Raw genomic sequence first — 25,336 nt, forward strand, 5'->3', positions numbered from 1 at the left:
TTGAAAACAGTTTTTCATACATACATTTTCCAGGAATTTCATGACCGTAGGAACCTTGCACATAATCATCCATGAGTTTTTGGGTGTATTAATTCTGATTAATTAATTTGGCTAATTGAATTATCATCATGTTACTTAAAAGCCTAAATACACGTGCAGACTCGTAACCTTATCATTGCGGAAATCATTTGTCAGTTAACTGATTGGTGGACTGACAGAAAAGTAGTTTTAATAATCAATTAACTGTGAGCAAAGAAGCCTAACATTCTCTGGATCCAGCTTCATAAATGTGAATAGATTAACTACTTTGAATATGATGCCAATATCTTTGGGTTCTGGACTGCTGCTCGGACAGAACAAGACATCTAAAGATATCACCTTTGCCTCTGGAAACTTGTGTCTGGCATTTTGCTCTATTTTCTGACATTTTAAAGACTGAAAAGTTAATTGATAATTCAAAGGAGTAATTAACAGATGAATCTGTAATTAAAACAATTGTTGGTTGATGCCCTAAACCTGGTTTACTCCAGTGAACCACGACAATATTCCCATTTTCTTTCATCCCCTGCAGCAAGGAGATAAAGGAAAATCTGCTAGTAGCTTACTGAACAGAGCGGTTAGGTTGATGAAAATCATCCCCGCAAATGGACCGAGCAGGCTGTTTGTGTCTTTTATGACACTGCTTTCAAATATTCACCTGTGAGAAAAGGAGGCTGTTGGTAACAGCTTGCACACAGCCAAATGTAATTTCCAGTTTGTACATGGAGGTGCTCGGGCTGAATAAAGGCTCTTTGTGTCCTCCTGAGCGTTCCCAAGCTGTCAAGGATCACACTGAGGGTGGTGCGTGTTTGTGCCACTGACCTGTCCCTGCAAGACACTCGCTTGGAGGGTGAAAAACAGCCATGTTTGAGTCCACTTTCCATATCCCGACTCCCAAACCCCATGACTGAGCAGTTAATTGGTAACAGGGAGGCAGTTGTGCTGTGACCTCTCCTGTGAATCAACAAACAGGAGTGTATTTGAGCATTTAACGTCTTGTTTTGATTTGTTATGAACGATGGAGTCTCGAGAATATTAATGTCATCATGTTCCCGAGGGCAGTGTTTTTATCTGACATATAACTTTTGTTGAAGTAAAACAAATAAGCTGGTTATTGATTAATTTCCTCTCATCTCTCCAAATTAGTCTGTGTTGTCTTGGTTTCAATAGCAGGCGACTGCGTTGAAAGATTCAATATTCTACGCTAATGTAATAGTTGGTGGGACTCATCCTCTAGCGTGTCGAGTGTTTTGGCCTGAGTGTTGAAAGGAGATCTTGAGAGCTGATGAGATGTCTGGTGCTGATTCATTACTCCTGTTAGGGAATAAGCTGCTGGGTGCAGACACCCTGACGATAATGACCTGCCTATCAGGATTATTTATTCCTGTTTTTCAGATGGAGATTTGCAAGGCTCCCCTGGCCTCCTTTACTTTGAATGACCGACTGAGTGTTGAGACAAACTGTATCATAGACAACATGAACAGACTAATAACCTGAAATGGTGCACACATTAGGCCAGGTGGTGTCTCTAAAGCACATTTCTGTCAGGGGACAATAAATGGCAAATACAGCTCTTGAATTAAACTCAGAGAATTTGTAGTAAGTAGAGAGAATTGAACTTCTTATCTTTGATGGGGTCACATAAGATGCAGGTCATATATTTGGATCTGTCACACTGTTTTATTTACATCTTGGAAGTTTTCTGCCTTGTCTGTTTGTTTAATGCATTCTCTGAAATTTTCTTTAGTTGTTCTGTATTGTATAAGTGTTGTAGTTTCAGTTTATTTTGTTTGTAAGGCTGTGCATGGTTCAGTTATGATATTCTCAGCTCGTGTGCTGAACACTAGAATTGTTAAGGAAAATCAGTGATAAAATTCTGTGTGTTTAGATTCAGCTGTTATCCCACCTAGTTAAGTGTGGTGTGATTCACTTGTTACGTGGCGATGTAGAACCAGCGTTCCCAACCTGGGGTTCTGGATTTCTTTAAATGTGGCACAAATGTCTACTTGGACTCAAAGATGAACTAATAAGTTTTTGGTGATCATAGGTCAAACGTCAAGGGTTTGGTGACCTTGTCTGCTTCATTTTTTAAACGTGATATCTCGAGAATACCTTGAGGGAATTTCTTTAACTTTAGCACAAACGTCCACTTGGACCCGAGAATAAACTGATTAGAATTTGGTGGTCAAAGATCAAGGTCACTGTGACCGAACAGTACATGTTTTTGGCCATAACTAAAAAAAATTTGTGCTAATTATCAGAAAACTTCACACAAATCTCTAATAGGATAGAATGACAAAGTGATAATTTTACATCCAATAGGTCAAAGGTCAAGGTTACTGTGACCTTGTCTGTGTCATTCTTGTGACTGTGATATCTTGAGGAACACCTTGAGGGTCTTCAAATTTGGCACAAACGTCCCCTTGGACGAAGAATAAACTGATTAGACTTTGATGATAAAAGGTCAAGGTCACCGTGACCAAACAATACATGTTTTGGAGCCATAACACAAGAATTCTTGTGCTAATTATGACAGAACTTAACACCACAATCTCCAATAGGATAGAATGATAAAGTGATGATGTTATATCCAAAAGGTCAAAGGTTAACTTCATCGTGACGTCATAGAATTCTGCATAAAACATTTTTTCTGGCTATTATTCAGTGTCATTTAACAGCAGCAGGAGGGGAAACATTTGGTCAGATACTGAATTGGTGACACACTAATCTTTGGTGTCCATCTTGACACTGTACTGATTGTATAGATCCTCTGTGTATGAAGCATCCATGTTTTTACAGACAAGGATGTAAACAGTAAGAGAAACTTGATTGGTGTATGGAGGCATACAATCGCAGGGCAGTAATCCTAGTTTATGATCAGTGCTTTCTAGGGATGGGTCACGATTTTCGAATAGTCGTTTTATTTTTGAAAAATCAATTTTTTAATGCGACTATTACTATTCGCCGTCTTATCCCCCCCCCCCCCCCCCCCTTTATTTGACATGCAATTCAGCTCCTAACCGCACGAGGGCAGTCTAGGATTGCTACAGCGGTGTGAGATGCTCTTCTACAAACAGGAGAAACATGCAGAGACTACAGGCCTGAGCTCGGGCGGAACATACGCGGAACGGACTCCGCGGAGGTCCGCGCGGACTCAAAGCGGACGTCCACAAGGTCTGTGCGCGCAAGATTATTAAGATTATTCGAAAAATTGTCGAATACTTGCCACGATTTTCGAATAGTGTTTTTGCTTGTGTTGCCCATCCCTAGTGCTTTCGCTCATGAGTTACTGGATAATTTTCAAAATAAAAGAATATAAGTAGAAAAAAAAATCACTCTTTTGGTTGGAGAGGCCACGTCAGAGCTAAATTTGTTATGCATGACGAGGGGTCGCAAGATGGCACAACTTCATTTGGGTTCCCACGGTCATGAAATACCCGGACAAGGCTTGGAATGTTTTTTTTTTTGGCCAATATCCGATACGCCGATATGTAAAACCTCATTTGACCGATAACCTTTATCAATAAATCTACTTCTCCCCAACTAATTTTAGTGATCATCAAGTCTCCTCTGTAGTGGAATTAACATCATATTATGCATGAATGCCCTTATTGTGATGCTCCATCAGCAGATAAGGACATGAAATACAGTAATTTTCCATGTATGTAATATTCATTCATTGTGCAAATTAAGAAAAAGCATGATGGCCAATTCTAGTAGTTCATTTTAAAGCTGATATTGGCCGATACAGATGATGTGCTGATATTATGCATCCTGAGTTTGTACGTTCCTGAGATTTATCTTCTCATTTCAGTAACACAATATGCTTATTTACTTCACACATTTTGTCATGTCATAGTAGGAGAATCACATGATGTCAATTATAAAATGAATGATGGCTGAATTCCATTTAGCTGCCTCAGTTTCAGGGTCCTGGTATTGTGCATGTCGGCTCAGTGTCTCGCTGTCTTGACTTACAGTGCCACTTGAGAAGAGCCATCGTGAATGTTATCAGTAAAACCTGTGCTTTTCCTGTTATGACAAGTTAAAATGTCTCCTGTGAAAAATGGCCTGTTCTCATTAAATTTAATTGGCACATTGCTGCATATCAGATCAGTGGAGTAGTGTGAAACCATCAACAGGAATGATTGATGTGTCACCTGTGCGCACATACTTTGCAAATGCGGTATGAGGTAGAGGTTTAAAATACCTCAGGGAACCTTTAATCAGTCCAGTTTCACCAATAAATCCTTAAACCTGCTTAAAATGATTTTTTGGCCACTTAGGGAGAGTGCAACAAGCTGTAAACACAGCGCTGACAAATGATCACCTTATGTAATAGGACTAACAGTTGCTTATTTACACATCCAGCAGACACAGAGTGACATTAGCATTCATTTGGAGTCCTGTTTGTGTCCACCTGGTACGTGAAAGTCGCACATTAACTGTCTCTCAGTACTCTGCTCTGCACACACACAACCCCTGAGGGAAACATCTGGCTCTTTAGCTGCTAAATGCTCCACTATGTTCACTAAGTAGCCACTAATTTTTTTGGCTGCTGTTTAATACTGGGCTTACTTTAAATGATTAAGCTTTTAAGTGAGGTTTGTCATTTCAGCTAGCAAGCTAGTGATGTCATTGCACAGCTGCAACTTGCTAGTGATCTTTGATACTTGTGCCAGTTAACCCATTATTACCAACACACAGTTTTCAGTTATTGTTGTCAGTGGTATTTAATATGCCAAATGACTTTTCAAGCAATTTCATAGTGGACAATTTTCTGAAGTTGGAATAAAATCAAAAGAGTTTTAACTCAGTTGTTGCGTGCTCCACTGATCTTGATCATTTGGTGTAAGGTGTTGCTAAAACTTCGTCTTACCCTGTTAGGGGTTGCGGGGGGCCTGCAGCCTATCCCAGCCGACATCGGGTGAGAGGAGGGCTACACCCTGGACAGGTCAATGGACCCTGGACAATTGTGCAAATTAGCATTGTCGCCTCACAGCAAGATGGTTCCTGGTTCAAACTCCATGGTGGGGGGTTGTGTGCGGAGTTTGCATGTTCTCCCTGTGTCAGGGTGGGTTTTCTCCAGGTACTCCAGCTTCCTCCCACAGTCCAAAGACATGCAGGTTAATTGGTGACCTAAAAATGTTTAATATTATCGTATGTTTTTAGTCTTGGCCCATACCAATACTGCAGTTCAATGACGTAAAAATAGCTGCCTGCTCTGCAGTGCCGAACAAGAAGGAGCAAACCAGGTTTACGATAAACATGGAGTTAGACTCCAAGTTGAGGCAACAAAATACAAAATGTTAAGTTTGTACAGTTCATCTTTATCGAATATATTGATACTGACTTGACAAGAATACTGTTGACATATGACGCCTTTTATCTCGTGTTTCTAGAGTTGTCTGTTTTTGCGGACATGTAAGAAATTGTCATCTTTCTAAAAAAGAGTTTGGTGTAATATTTTCCAACAGAAGCAGGATGGGAAATAATCTGAAATAAAATCTATTTGTAGTCTTGCAAATACAAACTCAACAAGATCCCCAAAACTCTCATCGTCTTTCAATGTGAGAGTGTGTTAGACTTCAGTCTTTTATAGTATTTTAAAGCCTTTTCAAGAAAGTCTTCCAGTCTATGGTAGACATTGTGTTCAAATGTGTGTTACAACCACAATCTGCTCATAATAGGGATATTACATATAGGTCTCTAATGGAGTGACCTGATGGGAACTGAAGCCACATCACTCTGGAAGGATGTTGATCATATTATTTAAAGCCATTTTTATATCCAGTTAACTCATTATAGAAAACTTCCTTTTTGAGGAAATGCCTATTGGCTGCTGCCCAGCACAGAGTTAGTATTGTCATGTGACCGCTAATCCAACATCACAGCTCTAACTAATTCTGGGAAATGTTTATGAATTGGTCTTGGTTCGCTACAGAGGTGCCTGGAGACTGTATTGGTGGGTGGCCCCAGGAGTCCTCCAGGCAGGCAGGGACGGACACCGTGAGAGAGACGCTACCTCCACCTCCAGCACTGCCACCACCATGGCCAGGGAGCAGCCCAACGTGGGGGACCTCCTCCCGCTTCTTGAGACCTCCGACCTCCACCAGCTAGAAGAGATCAGAGGCCTCATCAACGAGCAGCTCAGCAGTGGTAGGGCAGTTCAGCTTATTTATGTGTTCATAGCTGCATTACTGTCCTTTTTACTATCTGTTTTAATGGAGTGCTTTCTTTAACATGATTCCACTGTTGGTGGAATTTACTGATTGTAGTATGACCTCTACTCCTCCTTTCAAAAATGAACTAATTCATTGTGTGTGTTCCTTGAAGAGCGAGGGTCCATGCTGCTGAACGGGCTAGTGGACTACTTTTTGGAAACAAACTCTGCCCAGGCCATGCATATCCTCTCCTCAGTCAGAGAGCCACACGATAAGGTGAGAAATGCCCCGACACAAGCTTATGCCTGCTCACGAGGAGATTTAAAATGGCAAAAACTTGTGGTGAAATCAATTCATTCCAATTGAATCGCTGGGATTAGAGGATCTACTCCACTTGCTTTTCTGCTTTTCTCACCCCGTGTACTTTGACTATTAATTCATGCTTTGAATTTCCTCAGTTTTAGAGGGACAGGCGTAAAATGAAGCTTAAAGGGTGACTTCTGTATTTTTCAACTTGGACCCTATTTGACTATGATTTTGTGCCTAAGTGACTAATGGGAAGAACACATTTTGACACTGTTTCAGTATTGAGCAAGACTACTACAACCAGCAGCTGCAAAATCTGGTTGCAGTGTAACCACTCAGGGCATTTGTGCACCGTCACTTTATGTCGTCCTTGTTTTGCCACTGTCAGGTTCAGGCTAATATGTATCTGAAAGCACTATGCAAAGGATCCCTACAGAGATATATATTTTTGGTGAATTATAAGATCCTTTTTGTTGTACTAGAAACACCCCTGGAATCGCTGTTGTCAATCCAACCAGACTCCATTTAAATAAGCAGTACTTTTAACACTGTAAAACATGCTTCAATCAAAGTCGACAGAAACAAAATTAAACTCACAAAAACTGTTTTGGTTTGTCCTTTCACTCTTCCAACAATCACCAACTGTGGCTTGGTTGAAATAAACCTTTAATTCACCCAGTTAGATGTTGGATTTATACACGCTAAAATACAGTTTATTTAAATGGAGTTTGGTGGGTTTGGTGATTGCAATCTCGGGGCTGTTTCTGGTTAAATAAAAAGGATTTTACTCTTTAACTGAAAGGTCTGTCTCTGTAGGGATCCTTTACATAATGTTGTCAGACACTTGGAATAATAATCTGACAATAGGTTCACAGAGTTTATTCAAAAGACGTATTTGTACCGTTCACTCTCAGTCTCATTAATGTCTGCAAACCGTTCTTCTCTTGTGGAACACTTTCACTGCCTCCATATTGCTGTTGTTGTTTGTATTTGCATATTGCCATAGCAAACGAAGATGTGGATTTGCCGTGGTGTAAGGCTTCGAGGTCATCATCATTATTTCTGCAGTCCTCTGTGATTTTATTTGCATCTAATCAAAACACTTACACCATCCTGGAGTCTGAACTTTGCGAGAGAGGTCAGAGCAGAATCACAGCGGTGATTTGTAGCTGTTACTTTGCACAATACAGAGTGTTTATATCTATATGGATATGGAAAAAGCACAGTTCTTGAGAAAGCTTTCTTTACCTTTAATGAATAATAAGACAATCTTGTGTTAAATACAGAGCTAACCCTGCTGTCCGTCATTCCCTCCTTCCCTCCCTCCCTCACAGCACCTTCTGGACAAGATGAATGAGTGTATGACCAAACAGGCCTGCCGGCTGCCCACCCTCACCCTGCTCGGCCATGTAATCCGCAAGCAGCCGTCCTGGATCCACAAGATCGCTCGATACCCTCTGCTGCTGTCGTTGCTCAAATGCCTGAAGGTAACACCCCAGTTAGGACTCAGTGAACAAAGAAATCTCTGTGTCAGAGTACTGAGAGATGGATGGATGGATGAGGATTAGAGATGTTTCATCCAGCTGTAATATTTAGTCAGACTCTTCCTCAAAGACAATTTTTTTAATTACATCTTTTCAAGGTTGTGGTTCGACATCAAACTACTGTAGAGGTAGCTCTTACAGACTAAAGATTTAATCCTAGCCAGTACTGAAAGTGTGTTGTTGAACTGAAACGATTAATGTGGTCCAGGTTTGACGTGCTGTATTCTTGATTAGCTTTGTCAGTGAATGCTCCTTAGAGAAACACCGCATGTTTGTTTGCTCAGACTGGACAGAGGTGAGGTTTACAGTGGTGCTGCGCAAACATTTGTTGATTAAACTCTCGATTAGATTAGGTTTTTAGCCATGCCAGCCAAAGGGCACTGGGAATGTGATGATGGTCCACTGTTCTGGTCCAAACTGAAATGTCTTGACAAGTTATAAATGAATTGCCACACATTTTGGATTCAGCTGCACCTCTTTTTACCGAAACACGACGGTCAAAGAGGTCTACATCCTGGTTTTGTGATAAAATATATGCTCTTAACAGGCCTGCAGGAGAATGAAACGCAAATGGTGTAAATTTAAACTGGAAGTTGTTTACCTCTCACGGCACATGATATTAGTGTGTCTTAAATTACAAGCCTGCTTTGTTTGCTGCCGGAGCAGCCTATTAAATGCCTCACAAAGTGCTGTGTAAACATATCAGATATAACTGTCATTGTCCCCACTTGCCTGAAGACTGCTGTGGTTAAACCTGTACTTAAGAAACCTCACCTTGATCCCTATCTGAATCGAGGGTCTAATAATAGAGGTTGTTGTGTGCTGTACAGATTGTACAGTAAAGCCTCTGGAAACCAACTTGTGATCCCTGATATTAGGCTATATAAATAACACTGATGTGACTTGAGTTAATTGTTGCAGCAGTTCCTATGAAAGTTCCTACTTATACATGGGTTAAACACCAGTTAACGGATAAACAACTGGGTTGGTGAAATGTTTTGCCTCATAATGACATTTAGAAACCTCAACAGAGGGAGACTGTCTTCACTAGATCATCAGTTAAAGGTTCTTTTAATATCTGACTTTATCATCTACTACTTACCTCAATTCCCTGGCAGACGGACACGGACGTAGTGGTGCTGATAACCGGAGTGCTGGTGCTGATCACCCTGCTACCCATGATCCCTCAAGCTGGGAAACAACACCTGTGGGAGTATTTCGACATCTTCGGCCGCCTGGCATCTTGGAACCTAAAGAATCCCGGTAGGCGCTGCCTGACATGTCTCAAAAACGTATATATACACATGTAAAGGGGATTCTTTTAGATTGTTTTCAATGGGTCAACCCCAGCTAGTCCTTGAGGTCTCAGCTACTCCCATATTAACTTCTAGTGCAGCAGCAGTAGTGCAAAAAATGCCAAAATCATAAACTCTCACTTTGTTTGCCAAATATCTTGCTGTTTACGCAGAATTTGTTAGTCTGGAGTTCAAGCTTGTCCATTTTTTCCCCCTTTGATGTTTCTTACACGTTCAGGACACGTTTCAGAGGTTTATCTAATCCACCTGCACGCCAGCGTCTACTCACTCTTCCACCGACTCTACGGCATGTACCCTTGCAACTTTGTGTCGTACCTGCGCTCCCATTACAGCATGAAGGAAAACATGGAGACTTTTGAGGAAGTAGTGAAGGTGAGATTATTTTCCTGTGTCGCTCTGCTTTGTTGCTCGGCATACAAGTTTTTGTACTAATATAGATTTTGTGTTCAACCTTCTGTTCAGCCGATGCTTGAACACGTTCGTATTCACCCAGAACTGGTGACAGGAACCAAGGACCATGAGCTTGACCCCACCAGGTAAGTGTCATACTGCTCTGCCTGGCAAAGGAACAATTTAGTGTTTAATGTTCTTTTCTGTGAGTAATGGTGCTGTGCTTTGCTGCAGGTGGAAAAAGTATGAAATCCACGATATCGTCATCGAATGTGCCAAAGTGTCTCTAGACCCTAAGGAGGCCTCCTGTGAGGAGGGCTACGCCACCATGCCTGAGAACTTTTACCCCCAAGTCCACCTGCGACCACAAGACTGCACTTCCAGCCCCTACACAGACCTCCACAGCAGCTACGGTCAGAAAACACTTCATACAAGTGATGCTTAATATGTCTCCAACATGGCAGATAGGTCACAAACTCTCTTATTTTACAGCCAAGCAGTACACTACAACAACTAAAAATGTTTAGCTTCTTTCATTGCTTTGTCAGAAAGAAACTGCTTTGATTTCACTTTGTATCTCAAAGAAACAACAATCTACAAATGAGTCAATAATGAAAATAACAGTTATTTGGAGCTCAAGTGATTGGCTAGCACAAGCCCTAACCTCAACTGCCTCCAACCTAGACATGTTGATGTGACAGGTACTAGCTAGTCACAGGACTTGCCAAAAAAAGCAGTGGGATCCATAATTGCGTTGACAAAACAGCTCCTCAAAAATGAAGCCAAAACATCTTGATTGCCCCCTGGTGGCTGGCTACGGTATAGGTCATAAACCCAACCCTATCCATGTTAGCGTATGGGACATGAGCTAAACTAAAAAATGAAAGTTTCTTTCCCAAAGATAGTTTCTAATATTTTTAAGTAGTTCTTGTCACACTGATATATGTATAAGTGTTCATTTCTCTAATATGTTTGGTTTTAATTAGTAATTTGATGCTATGAAAAGGGGGTGTGACATCATGATTGACAGCTTTGTGTGCCAATCCGTGTGCTCGCATTGAGTCAGGCTGGTGTATGGGTAGGAACCTGATACCGCGGCTTCACTTCCTGATCACGACTGTGCAGACTTTGGCTCCAAATAACATCAACATTGCAAGATGGCGGCGCCCATATCCAGGATATTTTGGCTTCATTTTTATACACATGGAGGAAGACATGTCGTCCATCTTTATGTGCAGTCTACAGCCCCAGACAATTATGCCTTTTATCAGAGAGACCCTCATGTGTTTGATATTAAACATTGTGTTTTCTAACTGGTTTAAAGGACAAACCCCAAACTGTGGTGGCCCAAAGAGTTGAGAAAGGCCACAGGTTGTTAGGTGTATCCATTTGAAGATTGATCAGACTATTTATCTTCTTGACAACAGGAAGCTCTTCTTCGACCCCATTCTCAACTCCACGGCAGCCGCTACCCCCACCTCTGTCCTTGCCCCCCTTCTCAGGGACACAGACCTCCTACCGCAGCCCACAGACCTCCAGACGGCAGGTAAGATCATCCATAATACGGTCAAACGCTGTCAGAATCCTGGTTTAAGGCACAAGACTGGTGAGTAGCTGAGCAGAGAGTTGTTCCAGAGCGGCTTCTGTTTGTTGCTAGCTCTTGTACATGCGGTCATGTTTACACTCCATGAATCACCTGTTTTCTGAAGACGCGAATGGACAGACAGTTTTTGAGTCATCAAAGTCAGCAGGCTGGCAGACAGTCGGGTCAAGCTTCAGGAATTACAACACGTGCCCCCTCCTGTCCTTGTCCTGCCACCTCTCTGTAGACACTCCCAAGGGCTGGTTGCCATGGAGATGCCGGCTCTCCCTTTCTATTATTGGGCCAGCCACACGAGGGAGGGGTCTGGGTGTTTTTCTGCCCCCTGGGGACGGTCTGAGGATTTGTCTCTGCGTTACACTCCCTCCGACCCAGACAGACGAAATATTTGGAAAACATGGGTGACCCGCCATTTTAGGATAAACATTTTCAGTTGGCTTGAGTTTGTGTTGTTGACGTGTTATTAGTATTTTATTCAAGGGAGTGTGAGTGAACTGTGTTGTGCTGGTGACATGTCCTTTAACCAAGATGCTGTACCTACACCTGCTCCACTTTCACTGCTTCGTAAAATAATAATGAAACAAGGTAAAAGTACCGAGGATCTTGAGCCAGTCCAGATACATTTAGAGATGTTGTAATTAACAGACTATTATCTAAGGTATAATAATTACAGCAACAATGGTAACAATGCAGCAATTTCCTGGCCTTCACTTGAGTGACAGAATACGGCTAACATCAGACTTTCCCCCCCAAAAAATAGTTTAGCTGAGATGCTGAGTGAGCCACCCAGCTCTTGACTCACCTCGTCTCATGATTGGTTTAGGTAGTAGATGCCTGAACAACAGCCACACAAGTATGTGACATTTGCTGTGTAAAGGGCTATGTTTTATTTCATGACAACTGTACAGTTTTTTTGCGTGTTAGCAGAGGGTTTTTTGGTCTCAGGTGAGTTTGCCAATCTCACCAACCTGCTTGTAAAAAAATATGGGAAGTCCGAGTAACAATCTTAGATACCGTAAATTCCTGACAACTTTGTGTAGATGTTTTGAAACTTGTCTGAAATGTGTTTGAGTATTAAAACATCACCAGCGAAGGACATAATTTGTGGATTCTGGGTTAATACAACAATCAGGGATTGTGTCTTTACATTGCAAGATTTCCAAATTTCATTTGTGCTTTGAATAGATTTAGTAGTAGTTGTAGTTTTGGGCAGCACCAACAAAATGCTGTTTTCCTCCCATGTATTAGAATAAAGGTTTCAGCAGCAATTATCTCAAGACGTTGACACATAAAAGCAGAACTGTTTGCTTGAGCAGACAGACACCACTGTGAGTGACGAAATATGTGCTTTTGGTAATTTGGGTGAACTGACCTGTAAGATATGAGTCCACACATATTTCACAAGCTGAGAACCACGTGTGCATAACCAGATGTACCATATAGACTCTAGATTTGTTATGCACAGCAGCAAGTCAGAATTAATAGAACAGTTTGACATTTTGGGAAATGTGTCTGTGTAATATGAAATTATAGCCCACAGCCCATGGTCGTCTTACCTCAGCATAAAGACTGGAAACAGGTGGAAATAGCTTGCCTCGCTAATTAATGTTATACTTCATTTTATTAATCTCAGGGCTGCAGTGCTAGTTGATCAAGTACCAGAACGCACCTATGACGGGTGCATGCGTACACACCAAGCACAAGCGAAGTGCGGTCTGTGGCCATGCCATGCATTATCTAAGGAAAGCCGCAGCAGCCATTCTGAGCTGCGACTATTTGATTCTGTGGCAAAGTGCGGCGGAACTAGCGGCAGACTTAGGCTAGAGAATACCCGCAGCCAATCAGTAAACAACAGAGTCCTGCGACTCCTGTGACATGTTGACCTATGATACAAAGAATTTCCTCCTGCCTGAACGCATAAACATGTCTCCCAGGCTGCATAGAAGAGTAACAATTGCAACAAGCTGTACTTGGCTGCTTCCTGGTGTGGTTTTGGTGTGAAGTTGTGGCTCATTTCAAAGGTTGTGAAACCACTGCTTCCACGGTGGTAAGTTTAAATATGTTAGTCAACTATAACTGTAATATTAAAGGACGATTTCCTGACCTCTTCACCTTTGCTAGTTCACAGTTAGCAGCTATAGATAGAGAAACATAATTTAATTCACTGTGCTGCTCAAAGGCTACAACTGGCTGCTGCTAGCAACATTTAAGGTGGAATGTTTTCATGCACTTTTACTCAATGCTCAAGTTGAACAACGTGGACAATCAGCCCACCTTAAATGTCAATATAACAACTCTTACAGTTCAGTTTGTTTTTCTCTCTTGCATGATGTACACTTAAGAGATGGTTGGATCTTCAAGCTCTTTAAAAATGTGTATTTATTTCAGCCAGATTTCGCAGACTGTGAATATCTCCGGCAGCACGTCACCCCTTATTAATCCGTGTGTAATCCAAAGTGTAGAAACAACAAGCTGCGGTTTTACAGTGGGTCATTAGTGCTGGTAGGCAGATTTTGACTGGCTAGAATTCCATATTACTTATACAGACAATAATCTTAACCTCCTGCGAGAAAGATAAAAGAGGAAAAAAGAAGAGAGTATTTCCCAGTGGCTTTTTATCATGTTTCAGTGCTTTCTCTTTGGCGTCTTTTTTTGCAGAACTCCACCTGTGAACTCAACTCTTCCTGTGGGGGGAAGGACCCTCTGTGGAGCCCCTCCTCGTTGTGTGGCATGGCCACGCCCCCTTCCTCCAGAGGCATGTCGCCCAATTTAGAGCTCTCCCACAGTGCCTCACACCTTCCCAGCCGCTTCCACTGCACATCAGGTCAACCACACTTTCATGATTACAATAGATTTTAACTCACTGTGCACTATGGTGTTATTTAAGTTTTAACAGGAATCTGGAATTTTCTTTTCTGCTGACTGCTGATTGTTTTGACCCGAGCAGGAGGAAAAGGAACGCCTGCCTCCAGCACTCCAGCCACCTCCTCCCCGCCTCCCACGCTATCAGATGACTTCCCCATAATTTCCTTACCAGCCAACACAGTCCAGTCCAGTCCACCAAGAAAGGTACGCTCTCTCTCCCCTCCATTTTAAAATCATGTCGTCTCATTTACAGCTTCATTAATCAGTTCACTCAGCTGATGGTCACTTGTCCTTTTGTGGATTTCATTTCTACTTTCCTTAAAAGACAAAAATCCCCAAACACTCTTCTTCCAATTATTTTTTACAGCATAACAGAATTGCAAAAAGGCCAGTGGGTGGATTGTGATTATTCATCAGCAGTATGCTGTTTTTCTGAATTCCACAATAGCTTAATTGTTTAGGATTCTGTTCCTCCTATGTCGCTTATCCAAAGAAATGTGACAAATATGTCAGCCAGTTCACATTATCTAAATTTTTATCATGTTGAAAACTTGTTTCCTTGACAGCTAGAGGGAAACTGATTCAAGTCTTTAAGTCTGTGATTTTGCACTCAGAAGTGAAGCGACGGGAGAAAAGAGTTGAAATGATCATACTCATATTATTGGTTTCCAGCAGCAGTCTGATTTTTTTGGGCTTTTATTCTGGTGTATAAATGTAGAACTAGGCAGAGAATAAGTGTCTCTCATCAGCCTGTGCTGCATGTCTGTAATCCCACATTACAATGTGAAGAAGGTGTAAATGTTCTCAGAAACTGAAAGAGCTGGAGCGAACCTCTGATTTGTTATCCAAAATGAATCATGATATAAAAAAACCTCCTTATAACTGTGTGACTTTCCAGGATCGTCGACAAGCAGAGAGCAGTAAGCCTGCGCTGGTGAGACAGGAGCCAGTGAAAGATACAGACAAGAGTGCAGAAGGAGCCCCGAACAGAGGTTAGTCATAACGAGCCTCATCACTGATTTACCATCTTTAATTTCAAAGTAAAGGTCGTCACAGGTCCTCAATTTTCAGTCTGATTAGAAATTAACCTGTGGAAAATCAGTTAATTTTCAATCTGAAACAGACCTGAGGGCAGTCAGGCCAGAAGCTAATTAGACATGAGCCAAAATATGGTTGACCTGAGCAGACGCTAGTGGAGAGAGAACATCATGAGCTGTCAATTAGCTCACAGCAGTGGTTAAAAAGTGCAATAATATATGCCTTAAAGGGTAACTTTGGTGTTTTTAAAACCTAGTTCTTACGTTTTCATGTTTTTGTGTGGAAGTGACAGTGAGAAACTCGTCCAGTATTGAGTTAGAGGATCAGTGACGTTAATGGGCATTTGTGCACGGTCAATTTATGCCCACCAAAAGTGCTTAATTTTGCCACTGACATGCTCAGATTGTTATTATCAGTGTCTGACAACATTATGGAAAGGATCCCTACAGAGATAGACCTTTTTTCAAAGAGTAAGATGGAACCAGACTCCATTGAAATAAAGAGTCATTTTATCACTGTAAAACACAATTCATAAAGAGTCGACACAAACAAATTAAACTACCAAAAGCTCCCTTGGTTGGTCTTTTCACTGTTCCAACAAAAACCAACAATATTTTAGTTGAAATAAACCCTTGATTTGTTGAGTTAGATATAAAAATGTGCTGGTTCTTTACAAGATAAAATGACTGTTTATTTAAATGCAGTCTGGTGGGTTTGACCATAGTGATTTTAGCGCTGTTTCTGGTTAAACGTTAAGGATCTTACCAGGGGTGACCCTGAATAGTCGATGATTCGGTGATTCGATTCGGAGAAGTCTGATTCGACTGCCAGTCTTGCCGTTGAATCGTCGCAAAATGTGGTTATGAAACAAGACCGTACCATTCTGACAATATGGGGGTGCTCACTGCTGCTGAACATCTTGATTTGACGTAGAATGTATTTGTTTTCCAGTAATTCATGATATATAGCCTATTTTGATACAAACATCAGCCTAATTTCTGTTAATAAAAAATTGAAAATGACACGTGCGTTTAATCAGTAGGCATAATCATTACTACTCATGAATAAATCACCCAGTTACTCGATCCAAATAAGCTGAGGTGAGTGAGTGCGCTGCAGGACCATCAGAGCAGCATTGAGGCCTACGGTGATATACGGTGGCAGAGCGCATAAACAGACACTTTAGAGGAGGTATGAGCTCTCAAATCAAACTTTTTTGAAGGATTATTCTTTTACCTGAAGTGTCTTGAAACGAATTTCACCGCTGATTGTTTTCTTGATAGATTCTGATTTTTTTATTTGGCTGCTTTTTGTCCAACGTGGCCAAACAATTGAGAGCGGTGACGCACGGGGGTTGGAATTGGGGGGTTAGATCACTACATGATTCCCGAATGCGGCACTGCTGCTGCTCACTGCTCCCTCAGGGGATGGGTCAAATGCGGAGAACAAATTTCACACACTGAGGTGTGACAATCAGTGGGACTTTAACACAAATGAGCTCATTAATGAATGAGGGGGAAAATAACATGATTTGACGATTAGTTGGCTAAAGGAAAAATCTGTCAAATCAGATTCGACTATGAAAATTCTTAGTCAGGGACACCTCTTGATCTTACTCTTAAACAAAAAGGTCTGTCTCTGTTGGGATCCTTTCCATAATGTTGTCAGACACCTACAATTCCAATCTGAGCCTGTCAGTGGTGAAGACGGGCACTTTTGGTGAACATACATGCTCTGAGTGGTTGCATAGCAAGCTGCAGCATTCTGGCTCAATACTGGACAACTGAAAAAATGTTGTCTCAATTTGTCACTTAGACATAGAAACATGGGAAAGTAGGGGCCAGGTTAAAAAGATACCAAAGTTACCCTTTAAAAAACACATTTCCTCCTGTGATAATTTTGATGTAGCACATGCTCAGAGCAGACAGAATCCACTCTGATCCACTCAGGTTTTTAACACAACAGACAGACCTTAGACCTACTGCAATACAACAAGATCCTTCCTGGACTGAATTGGACTGAATGTGATATCTGTGATGCCAAATGTTGAATAGTTTGGATCATTGGTCTTAATCAGCTGCAAACGTTTTTCAGAGGTGTATTTGTTGTGTTGGTGTTTAGGCTTTTATGAAAAGTTATTTTTCTAACATCATACCCACACTTGTGATACATACCACTTCCTCATCAGATGCAGGAGCTGCTGAGAACGTCTCCATGACTCTGACAGAGCTGTCTGTCTTCATGAAGAAACAGGAGCTGGAGCTTCAGCTGAGAACAGAGAAAGAGAGGGAAGAGGGTGAGTATTGACTTGGTACAGATTATAGACCCAGATCCTCTCAGTGAGTGTGTGACTCAGCATGGAAAATACATGTAACTCAGTGGGGATGTTCTTCAAGAAGAATTATGCTTTGCATGAGGCAGTGGCAGAAAGATGAAATCAGTTTTACTTAAACTGCCTTGTGCCGTCTTCAAAAATAAGTTGGCTCACAAGCATGTTACACTCTTGAATGCTTTTTTGCATCGCTGTGACTGTGTTTGTGTGTTTGTGTGTTTGTGTGTGTGTGTGTGTGTGTTGTAACAGCCAAACCATAAAATTGCCAGACCAAGGTCTGCTCATCCAGAGCACAAACAGTTCCAGTATAAATAATCCAATATAATATAATTATTTAGATGTATTTTAAACAAAGATGGCATGTAATCAATAGGGTTTCTTAATCGTTTATTTAACCAGGAAGTCCCTCAAGTAGGAGATCTCTTTTTTCAGAGGGAGAGCTGGCCAAGACTGCACACCAGTTACAGTTTAAGTAGAAATAAAACACAACAGACAGTCATTTAACTCACAAGGAAGAGACTAAAACCAGTTCAAGCAGTTGCATTTCTCAGATACATGGACTTTCAACATGGCTTTACATTTTTTTAAGGGGACTAGATTTTTGCACATTTATTTATTTATTTCTGCAGCATTCTGTGGTTAAATAGAACACAGAAATGACAACATTAGCTTCTAGGACTACATTTTCTTGTGATTGACAACATGTCCAAATCCCACTTGTTTCAGAGCAGAGTCAGTCAGCACAGTGTTTTGTTCTGTCTGAACCAAAAAGTTTTGAACAGGATCACATCTTTTAATATGTGAATTCATTCTCCTGTTAAGCTAAACGCACCTGAGCTCATGCACTAAACATCCAGGATGCTAACACATCCCTGTTTATATCCCTCTGTGTGTGTGTGTGTGTGTGTGTATGTGTGTATGTGTGTATGTGTTAAACTCGCTCTGCACGGTTATTGGTTTAAATCCCACTTGAGCCACTCGTACTAAAAATAAATGCACCTTGAGTATTGTGGACTATTTTAGATAAAAGCATCTGCCAAATGGCGCGAGCTCTGCTGCCAAAGCTAGCTGCTTAGATTTAAACATTTCTGTCCTCTTTGGGGAGAAACAGAAGCCCAGAAACTTCATTTTTGTCTGTGTGGGATAGCAGGCACTTGGCACTTGTTGTGACTGCAGAAATATTTAAGCGCAGACATTGACATTCAGAACATGCAGGTTTAAGTCTGCCACAATCCTCCATATGTTGTTTCTCCTGCAGCTGCCATCACAGAGGAGCTGCTGAAGATCACAGAAGATAAGCAGGAGCTGTCGGGCCTGAGGGGCTTCGACTCGCCTTTCTATCGCACCACCGAGACTCTGACTGGCGGTCAGGCACAAGACAAGACCCTCTCCAGCGCCCAGCCTGGAGGTTCAGTCAGGGACGCCCACCGTGTTGTCTCAACGCCAGACAAAGGGGAGACCACTGCGAGCACCAGTGGTGTTGGGAGCGAAAGAGGAGGTGGAGGAGCAGGAGACAGCAGGAGCTCAGCCCTCGGCCTCGAGCAGTCCTGGTCCTTCCATTCGGGCTTCACCCCCATCGATCACCACCTGCACCGCAGCCCCTCTGCCCCGGACGACGAGGTGGGCAAGTTTGGGATGTTCTCCCCGAGCCCATGCAGCAAGACCCCCGCCCCTGTGCCCTACGAGTCATTTTTCGACCTGGCTCTGCCCAGGGCGGCCTCGCTCTTTGTGGGCCAGAAGACGTCGGAGGCGGTGCACAAGGCGGCGATGGAAAGGCTGTCGCAGCAGGAGGAGGGGTTGGAGGACGGGGAGGAGGAAGGGGTAGTGTCTGCTTCACCACTGGAGGTGCTGGATCGCCTTGTTCAGCAGGGGAGCGACGCCCATGACAGAGTTCTCAAGAGGTAAATCTAACCACTTTGACTTTTGTTCAAAGTTTTCCTTTTTCATTCTTCCTTTAGCAAAATCATATACACACCATAGCATATTTGGAGAAGTCACAAAAAAGTATATCAGGGTGTTTGCAAATGCATTGTGTGCAACCACTTTACATGACAGGTGTATTGAGCAATCTGTAGTGCACTCTGAGCGATCTTTTCTTAATACCTATAATTCTTTAAAGCAGATATAGATTAGCATTTTTTTTTGTTAATGAATAAATGAACACGTGGAGGATGCAGCCATGGAGGAAGTATGAGACTCATAGTGATCACACTGAGGAGACTCAGGAGTGTGTTTCGATGTGCTGTTCACTGTGCACAGCCTGCTTGGGTTGTTTCCACTGTGTTACTGGAGCCCAAAGGAAACACCCAGTTGAGAACAAGTGTGACATTGTTCAGAATCCACCGCCCCCTTTCTTTCTCCACACTGACACACAAACACACACACACACACACACACACACACACAGAGCTAACCGGTCCTTGTAGCCAATAATACAACCATGTCAGCAAAGTCAGCGCAGGACACAGAACAATCTGGCTTCACTCATTTCAGTCGACCATCACCCCCGTGTCTGTCTTCATTAGAGCCAGACACGGCCTGATGGAGGGGATGAAATAAGCAGAAACAGAGACCAAAGTACGGCATAGATGAACAAGCAATTCAGCATTTTATTATGACACTTGTAGGGCCAGCAATATGGCAATATAGTTTTAAAAAAGGGACAATCTTTTTAAGTATTGAAAGAAATAGTTTGACATTTCAGGAAATACTTAATTCCAATGTCTTGTTAGATGGAAAGATTAATTCTACTGTCATGTCTGTTTATTAGAAATGAGGCCAGAGTCAGGAGACGGTATGCTTAGCTTAGCATAAGCACTGAAATCGGGATAATCGTTAGCTTGGCTTCATCTAAAAGCAAAAAAAATTCTTCCTGGTGTCTCCACTGATTGTCCAACAGCCTCACTGTGATGACTACAGAAAGTTATTGCCCGGTCGATGCTGGAGTGGATGGTGCAGAAGGATAAGTCCCGCCCTACTGTGCTAGGATTGGCCAGAGTGTGAGATGTTGTTCGTCCAATCATAGTGAGAAAATGTTTGAAAAGCAGGGGCACAAATTTCCCTGGAGAAAACAGCTTTACATCCAGGGGTATGTGGGCACTGGAGGAAAGCTGACAGAGAGCCGTTCGGACGTGGGCACTGACCTCGCCAACCTCTAGCCCTGGGACATTGGGGCTAACTGGAGGCTTTGTCGGGGCTCAAGAGGGAGTCATAGCAGGCGAGAAGAGAGCCAGGGCCCTCAGAGCAGGTTGGAGTCTCCACATCCTGGGGTACACGGACACTGGAGGGCAGCTGATAGTGGGCACTCGGACCCCTGACTTGCCTCTCAGCCACCTAGCTCCATCCCACAGCCCCTAAGCAGCCTCCAGCAGTGAGCTGTGAACTTAATGCATATTGCAAAGATGCAGTGATATCAGAAGAAAGCTTTGTGGCTATGGTCAAAATCAGCGCCCTTTACCAGACAGCAAAGCAGAGTTCCTGACAGTACCTCCCAAATTTCCACTCTGGCATCAGCCTTAGTACTCTCAGCCAGGAAATAGCTCGAGCATTTAACCCGCTGTAAAACCACGACACATCACTTTTAGACTTCAGATATTGTACAGATAAGACAAAAGATATAGTGTGTTAATCAATGAGTTTTAGAGGTGCCGGTGGGAGGATTATGTTACCTGTGGACAGAGCTAGGCAAGCTATCTCCCCCTTTATGCTAAGCAAAGAATTTCCTGGCTGTGCGCACAGATATCTTTTTATTAACCAGACCGACATGACATGGTCACATATGAGGACTGTATCACCCTTGTACTGTGTGTGTCAACCTGTGCTTTTCACACCTTTCATGCAAGTTGTGACTCAAGAGGAAAACCTGGTTTGAGTTTTGTGTTTTGGATTACAACCAACATCTATGAGATGTGGGTGAATTTGACATAAATCACTGCAGAGCAGCTTAAGAGAGAAACTTCCCAGAGAGATCATTCCTCTAAAGTGTTTTCTCCATTCTCTCCTTTTCCAGATTACCGTTGCCAAGTAAGTCAGCTGACTGGACGCACTTTGGAGGTAAAACACTCGCAGCACAACACTGCCTTACATTGATAAAAGACGCTATTATAAAGACTGCAGATGGAGCATTATTCAGGCATGACTAGCAATTCGTCACGAGCTCTGAGACATGAACAGCATGTTAAAATGTTACCCAGCCAGACAGGGAATTTGTTCAGCAGTTTATCAAAACACACAAAGTTCCCACAGTCCCATGGCAAAACCTGATCAGCTCAGAAAATCGAAAGTTGGCCACTTAGAGATTTTTTTCCCCCTCTTTATTTATTTATGCATTCAGTAAACCAGTGTAAGAATCTAATCTTCCTCAGCTGCAGCTCGTAACAAAATAGAAACAGTGTGTGTTTTTGTGAAAACTCTCAGCCAGCTTGTGATTAGAACTCTGGAATTTAATCTTCTCCCCCAGCTGACTGACAGGAGTCATGTCATTTGGATTGCATCTAAACAGAATTCCCCTCAGTGCTCATGGCAGATTTAACCTGTCTGGAGCAATGTGAAGGTCCTGAGTCAAACTGTCATGAGAATTTTTCTCTAAATGTCCTCTCCCTGCTCTATTGCCCTTTGCACGTGTCAACAAGTGAAGCTCTGTTTCCAGAGTTATGTTGAACTCTTGGAGGGATGGAAGAGTGCTGTATACATGTGTCACATTTTAAACATCTTTATAATTTGATTAACTGGGTAATAGCAGTCTTAAAGTTACCATCACTGGTTCAAATCAAAAGAGAGACTGGTAAAATCTTGTCAGGTGAATGTGGATCAATAAGCCCTTAAAGGTGACAGGTGCAGGTTGTTTTCAGACCTGTTTGTTTATTTCTTAGCCACCAGGATGTCTCCTAAACATAACAGATGTCAATAAAATTAGAGGGAACGTTGGGCCACGAGCCAAGGTACAAGTGATTAGTTTAAGTGCGGATCCAGGAAATCTATTAAATAAGGAACCAGGAGTTCAACTGGCAGTCACACTGCAGCTCTTTTGTTTGTACCTCATTTGATTGCAACATTTTGGTAGGGCAGTACATTGCTTTTAATTTAAAACCCTTTTTTCATTTAATAATAAACCCCAAAGTTCTCAAAAGTTAAATGTGTTGCTGTTCCAAAAAAAAGTCTAAAATTGTCAACTTAAATGAGATTTGTATCAAGAACTATCTGAGTGAAGAATAAATAAGTAAGATGCCAAGTGACAACAAAGCAGAGGCCTGTACTATGAAGCCAGTTCAACTTACCCAGGATATCTTCTCGTTATCTGGTTTGACTAGTCCTAATGTTGGCCATCTGGATAACCAGTACTACAAAGCTGGTTATCAACTAGTTCAGTCAACTCTGGGTTTTCCTATCCAGCCACGAGTGTGTCATGTAAAGGGGACGGGGTTGTTAATGACAAGCAACACCATCAGAACCATGAATGAAGGAGGCTGCTTCATATCATATAGACACAGGTGTCTCATGTTATTTCGAGCTGCAGTGATGGAATCAGAGTGTAAAAGTAGCAGCACTGTCACTGTGGACTAAAATAAACTTTGCCTAAGTTTAAATCCTGCTAAAATCATGTGTTTAGCGTGTAAACGATCTCTGTGTTTGTTAGAAGCTCTGGTTTAAAACCAGTGGAAATAGAGCCCTGGAACAGTGAAATGATTCTAGTGACCTACAACAACATACAGGCTCCTCTTTTTTACCTGAGACTCCAGACTTTTGTCCATGAATACTTTTTTCTTCAGTGATCTGACTGGCCAGAGGTCAGGGTGTTGACAGGCTGAGATCCAATCCTAGCTGTTAAGCATAAGTTGCCACGGTGATTTATCCTGGTAAAACGAGAACCAGCTTCGTAGCACTGAAAACCCTGAGTTTACCCTGAATTTACCTCACTAACTTCAAATCCTGTTTCATAGTACAGGCCTCAGGTTTGATGCCCAGAGTTTTTCCAGTCTCATCATTGAGACTTTGTGCAAAAACTTCCCTTAAGTTTTGTGTGTTTTTACAAAAATATTGAATGCCCCTGTGTGAAATGATTGACTGCCATGACTTAAAATAAAAATATATATTTGCCAATGTCTAACAGTCATTGACCACTAATGTTAAAGTCTGCACCAACAGTGCACAGATTAGTTTTGTGAGTACAACTGAAGAAGACACCAGGGTATATACATTTAGTGCCTTAGAGCTCATGTTCTTGGTTATTTATTTAAAGGTTATTTAATCTAACCAGTTACCACCCAGTGAAACATGTTTGAATACAGGTGCAAACATAAAAAATATTTAGAACTACCTGGTTTGCACTTGCCGTAGTATATCAGGGGCTGAAGTAATGGCCAACATACATATAAAAAGTATAAAAGTATTTAAAATATTACAGTAGCTTTAGGGGTAGCCCATAAGAAGATATCATCGTCCATCGCAATGTTTCTCCATGAACATTGTCATATGCCAGTTCATTAGACAGTGTGCAACTGTGGTGTCACATGATGTCATTATGTGTGTTTTGATGCACATCATGATACAGATTTTTAAAAAAAAAAAAAAAAACGTTGTGGGTTATGAACAATTTAAAAGGATGTTACAAAGTTATTGTAGGTCTGTGCTCTTGAAAATACTTTGCATAGTTTCTAGTTTCTTTTCATTGTGTGCGACTGATCAGCTCATGTTCCCCTTTGTTAAAGTCAGAAACATATAACTTATATTGTTTTAATGAGTGATTGACATTTACACTAGAATAGCTTGGCGAAATCACAGCATTATATTTATATTCAGTATTTTTTTTGTCCTCATTACAGTACCTGTGCTATTCTGGTGCTCCACACTTGAATAATAATTAAGCTCGTTTCTGCTAGTGCGTATGTGTGTCAGGCGTGTGACCGTGTTAATTACATTATTATTACCACGGCCTCCCCAGGCTCGGCTCCGCTGGACGAGCTTCACACGCTGCGCAGCCAGCTGCTCCTGCTGCACAACCAGCTGCTGTACGAGCGCTACAAGAGGGAGCAGCACGCCGTCCGCAACCGACGCCTCCTCCGACGCATCATCAACGCCACTGCACTGGAGGAGCAGAACAACGCTATGGCAAGTTTGCACGTGCTCATTATCACAGATTAGCCCTGTTAAATGTCAGAGACAGAACAAGTATTAAGAATTAACCAAAGGGCAGTGTGACTTTGTTTATGGAGATGCAGCACCACAGGAGTGTGTCCTGTTTGCATTTTGGGGACTGTTTAAAGGCACCATCTCTGATGTTAGCCGCTGCTGCTCTGTGAACTCATGCTAACCGGGTATAGTATACCTTTAACCTTGAGCTGTGTTTGAAACTACATGTTGGGTCCTTGAATTTGAGGCAATTGGGCCTGGAAATCCTTGAAAAGTCTTTGAATTTGGTGTTCAAGAAGGTGTGGGAACCCTTGCAAGAAGCCATGCACGCCATTTAGTCTCCAGCAATGAATTGTAGACAGAGAGGTAGAACACCGACACATTCAGGCAGCAATCAGCTGAAAATGTAGCACAGTAGTTGAGTAGTCTGTGTGTCCATCCCTGCCCTCACTTAGAGACCAGCTGTGCTGCACAAACTGCTGCAAAGTGCTTTAAAATATCTCTTCTTTCTAACAGCATTTAGAAACTCCTGCACACTTTGTACCTAACCTATGCATATCTGTGTGTGTGTGTGTGTGTGTGTGTGTGTGTGTGTGTGTGTGTGTGTGTGTGTC

At 42.1% G+C, this 25,336-nt stretch overlaps 1 protein-coding gene across 1 annotated transcript in view; it reads left to right on the forward strand.

Annotated features, from left to right (window-relative positions):
• The window catches only part of tsc1b (TSC complex subunit 1b), a 37,541-nt gene that overhangs the window by 3,110 nt on the left and 9,095 nt on the right, over window positions 1–25,336 (forward strand). Inside the window, exons 2-16 of the mRNA XM_049603486.1 lie at window positions 5,984–6,198; window positions 6,376–6,479; window positions 7,844–7,996; window positions 9,172–9,316; window positions 9,587–9,741; window positions 9,832–9,905; window positions 9,994–10,172; window positions 11,187–11,305; window positions 14,018–14,183; window positions 14,307–14,428; window positions 15,123–15,216; window positions 17,451–17,558; window positions 18,853–19,495; window positions 21,604–21,647; window positions 24,535–24,701. Coding sequence (XP_049459443.1) covers window positions 6,090–6,198; window positions 6,376–6,479; window positions 7,844–7,996; window positions 9,172–9,316; window positions 9,587–9,741; window positions 9,832–9,905; window positions 9,994–10,172; window positions 11,187–11,305; window positions 14,018–14,183; window positions 14,307–14,428; window positions 15,123–15,216; window positions 17,451–17,558; window positions 18,853–19,495; window positions 21,604–21,647; window positions 24,535–24,701 — 2,382 coding nt within the window. The 5' untranslated portion in view covers window positions 5,984–6,089. The remainder of the gene's footprint in view (window positions 1–5,983; window positions 6,199–6,375; window positions 6,480–7,843; window positions 7,997–9,171; window positions 9,317–9,586; window positions 9,742–9,831; window positions 9,906–9,993; window positions 10,173–11,186; window positions 11,306–14,017; window positions 14,184–14,306; window positions 14,429–15,122; window positions 15,217–17,450; window positions 17,559–18,852; window positions 19,496–21,603; window positions 21,648–24,534; window positions 24,702–25,336) is intronic.

The sequence above is a fragment of the Epinephelus fuscoguttatus genome, linkage group LG18 (assembly GCF_011397635.1).
Source record: "Epinephelus fuscoguttatus linkage group LG18, E.fuscoguttatus.final_Chr_v1".
Lineage (NCBI taxonomy): Eukaryota > Metazoa > Chordata > Actinopteri > Perciformes > Serranidae > Epinephelus > Epinephelus fuscoguttatus.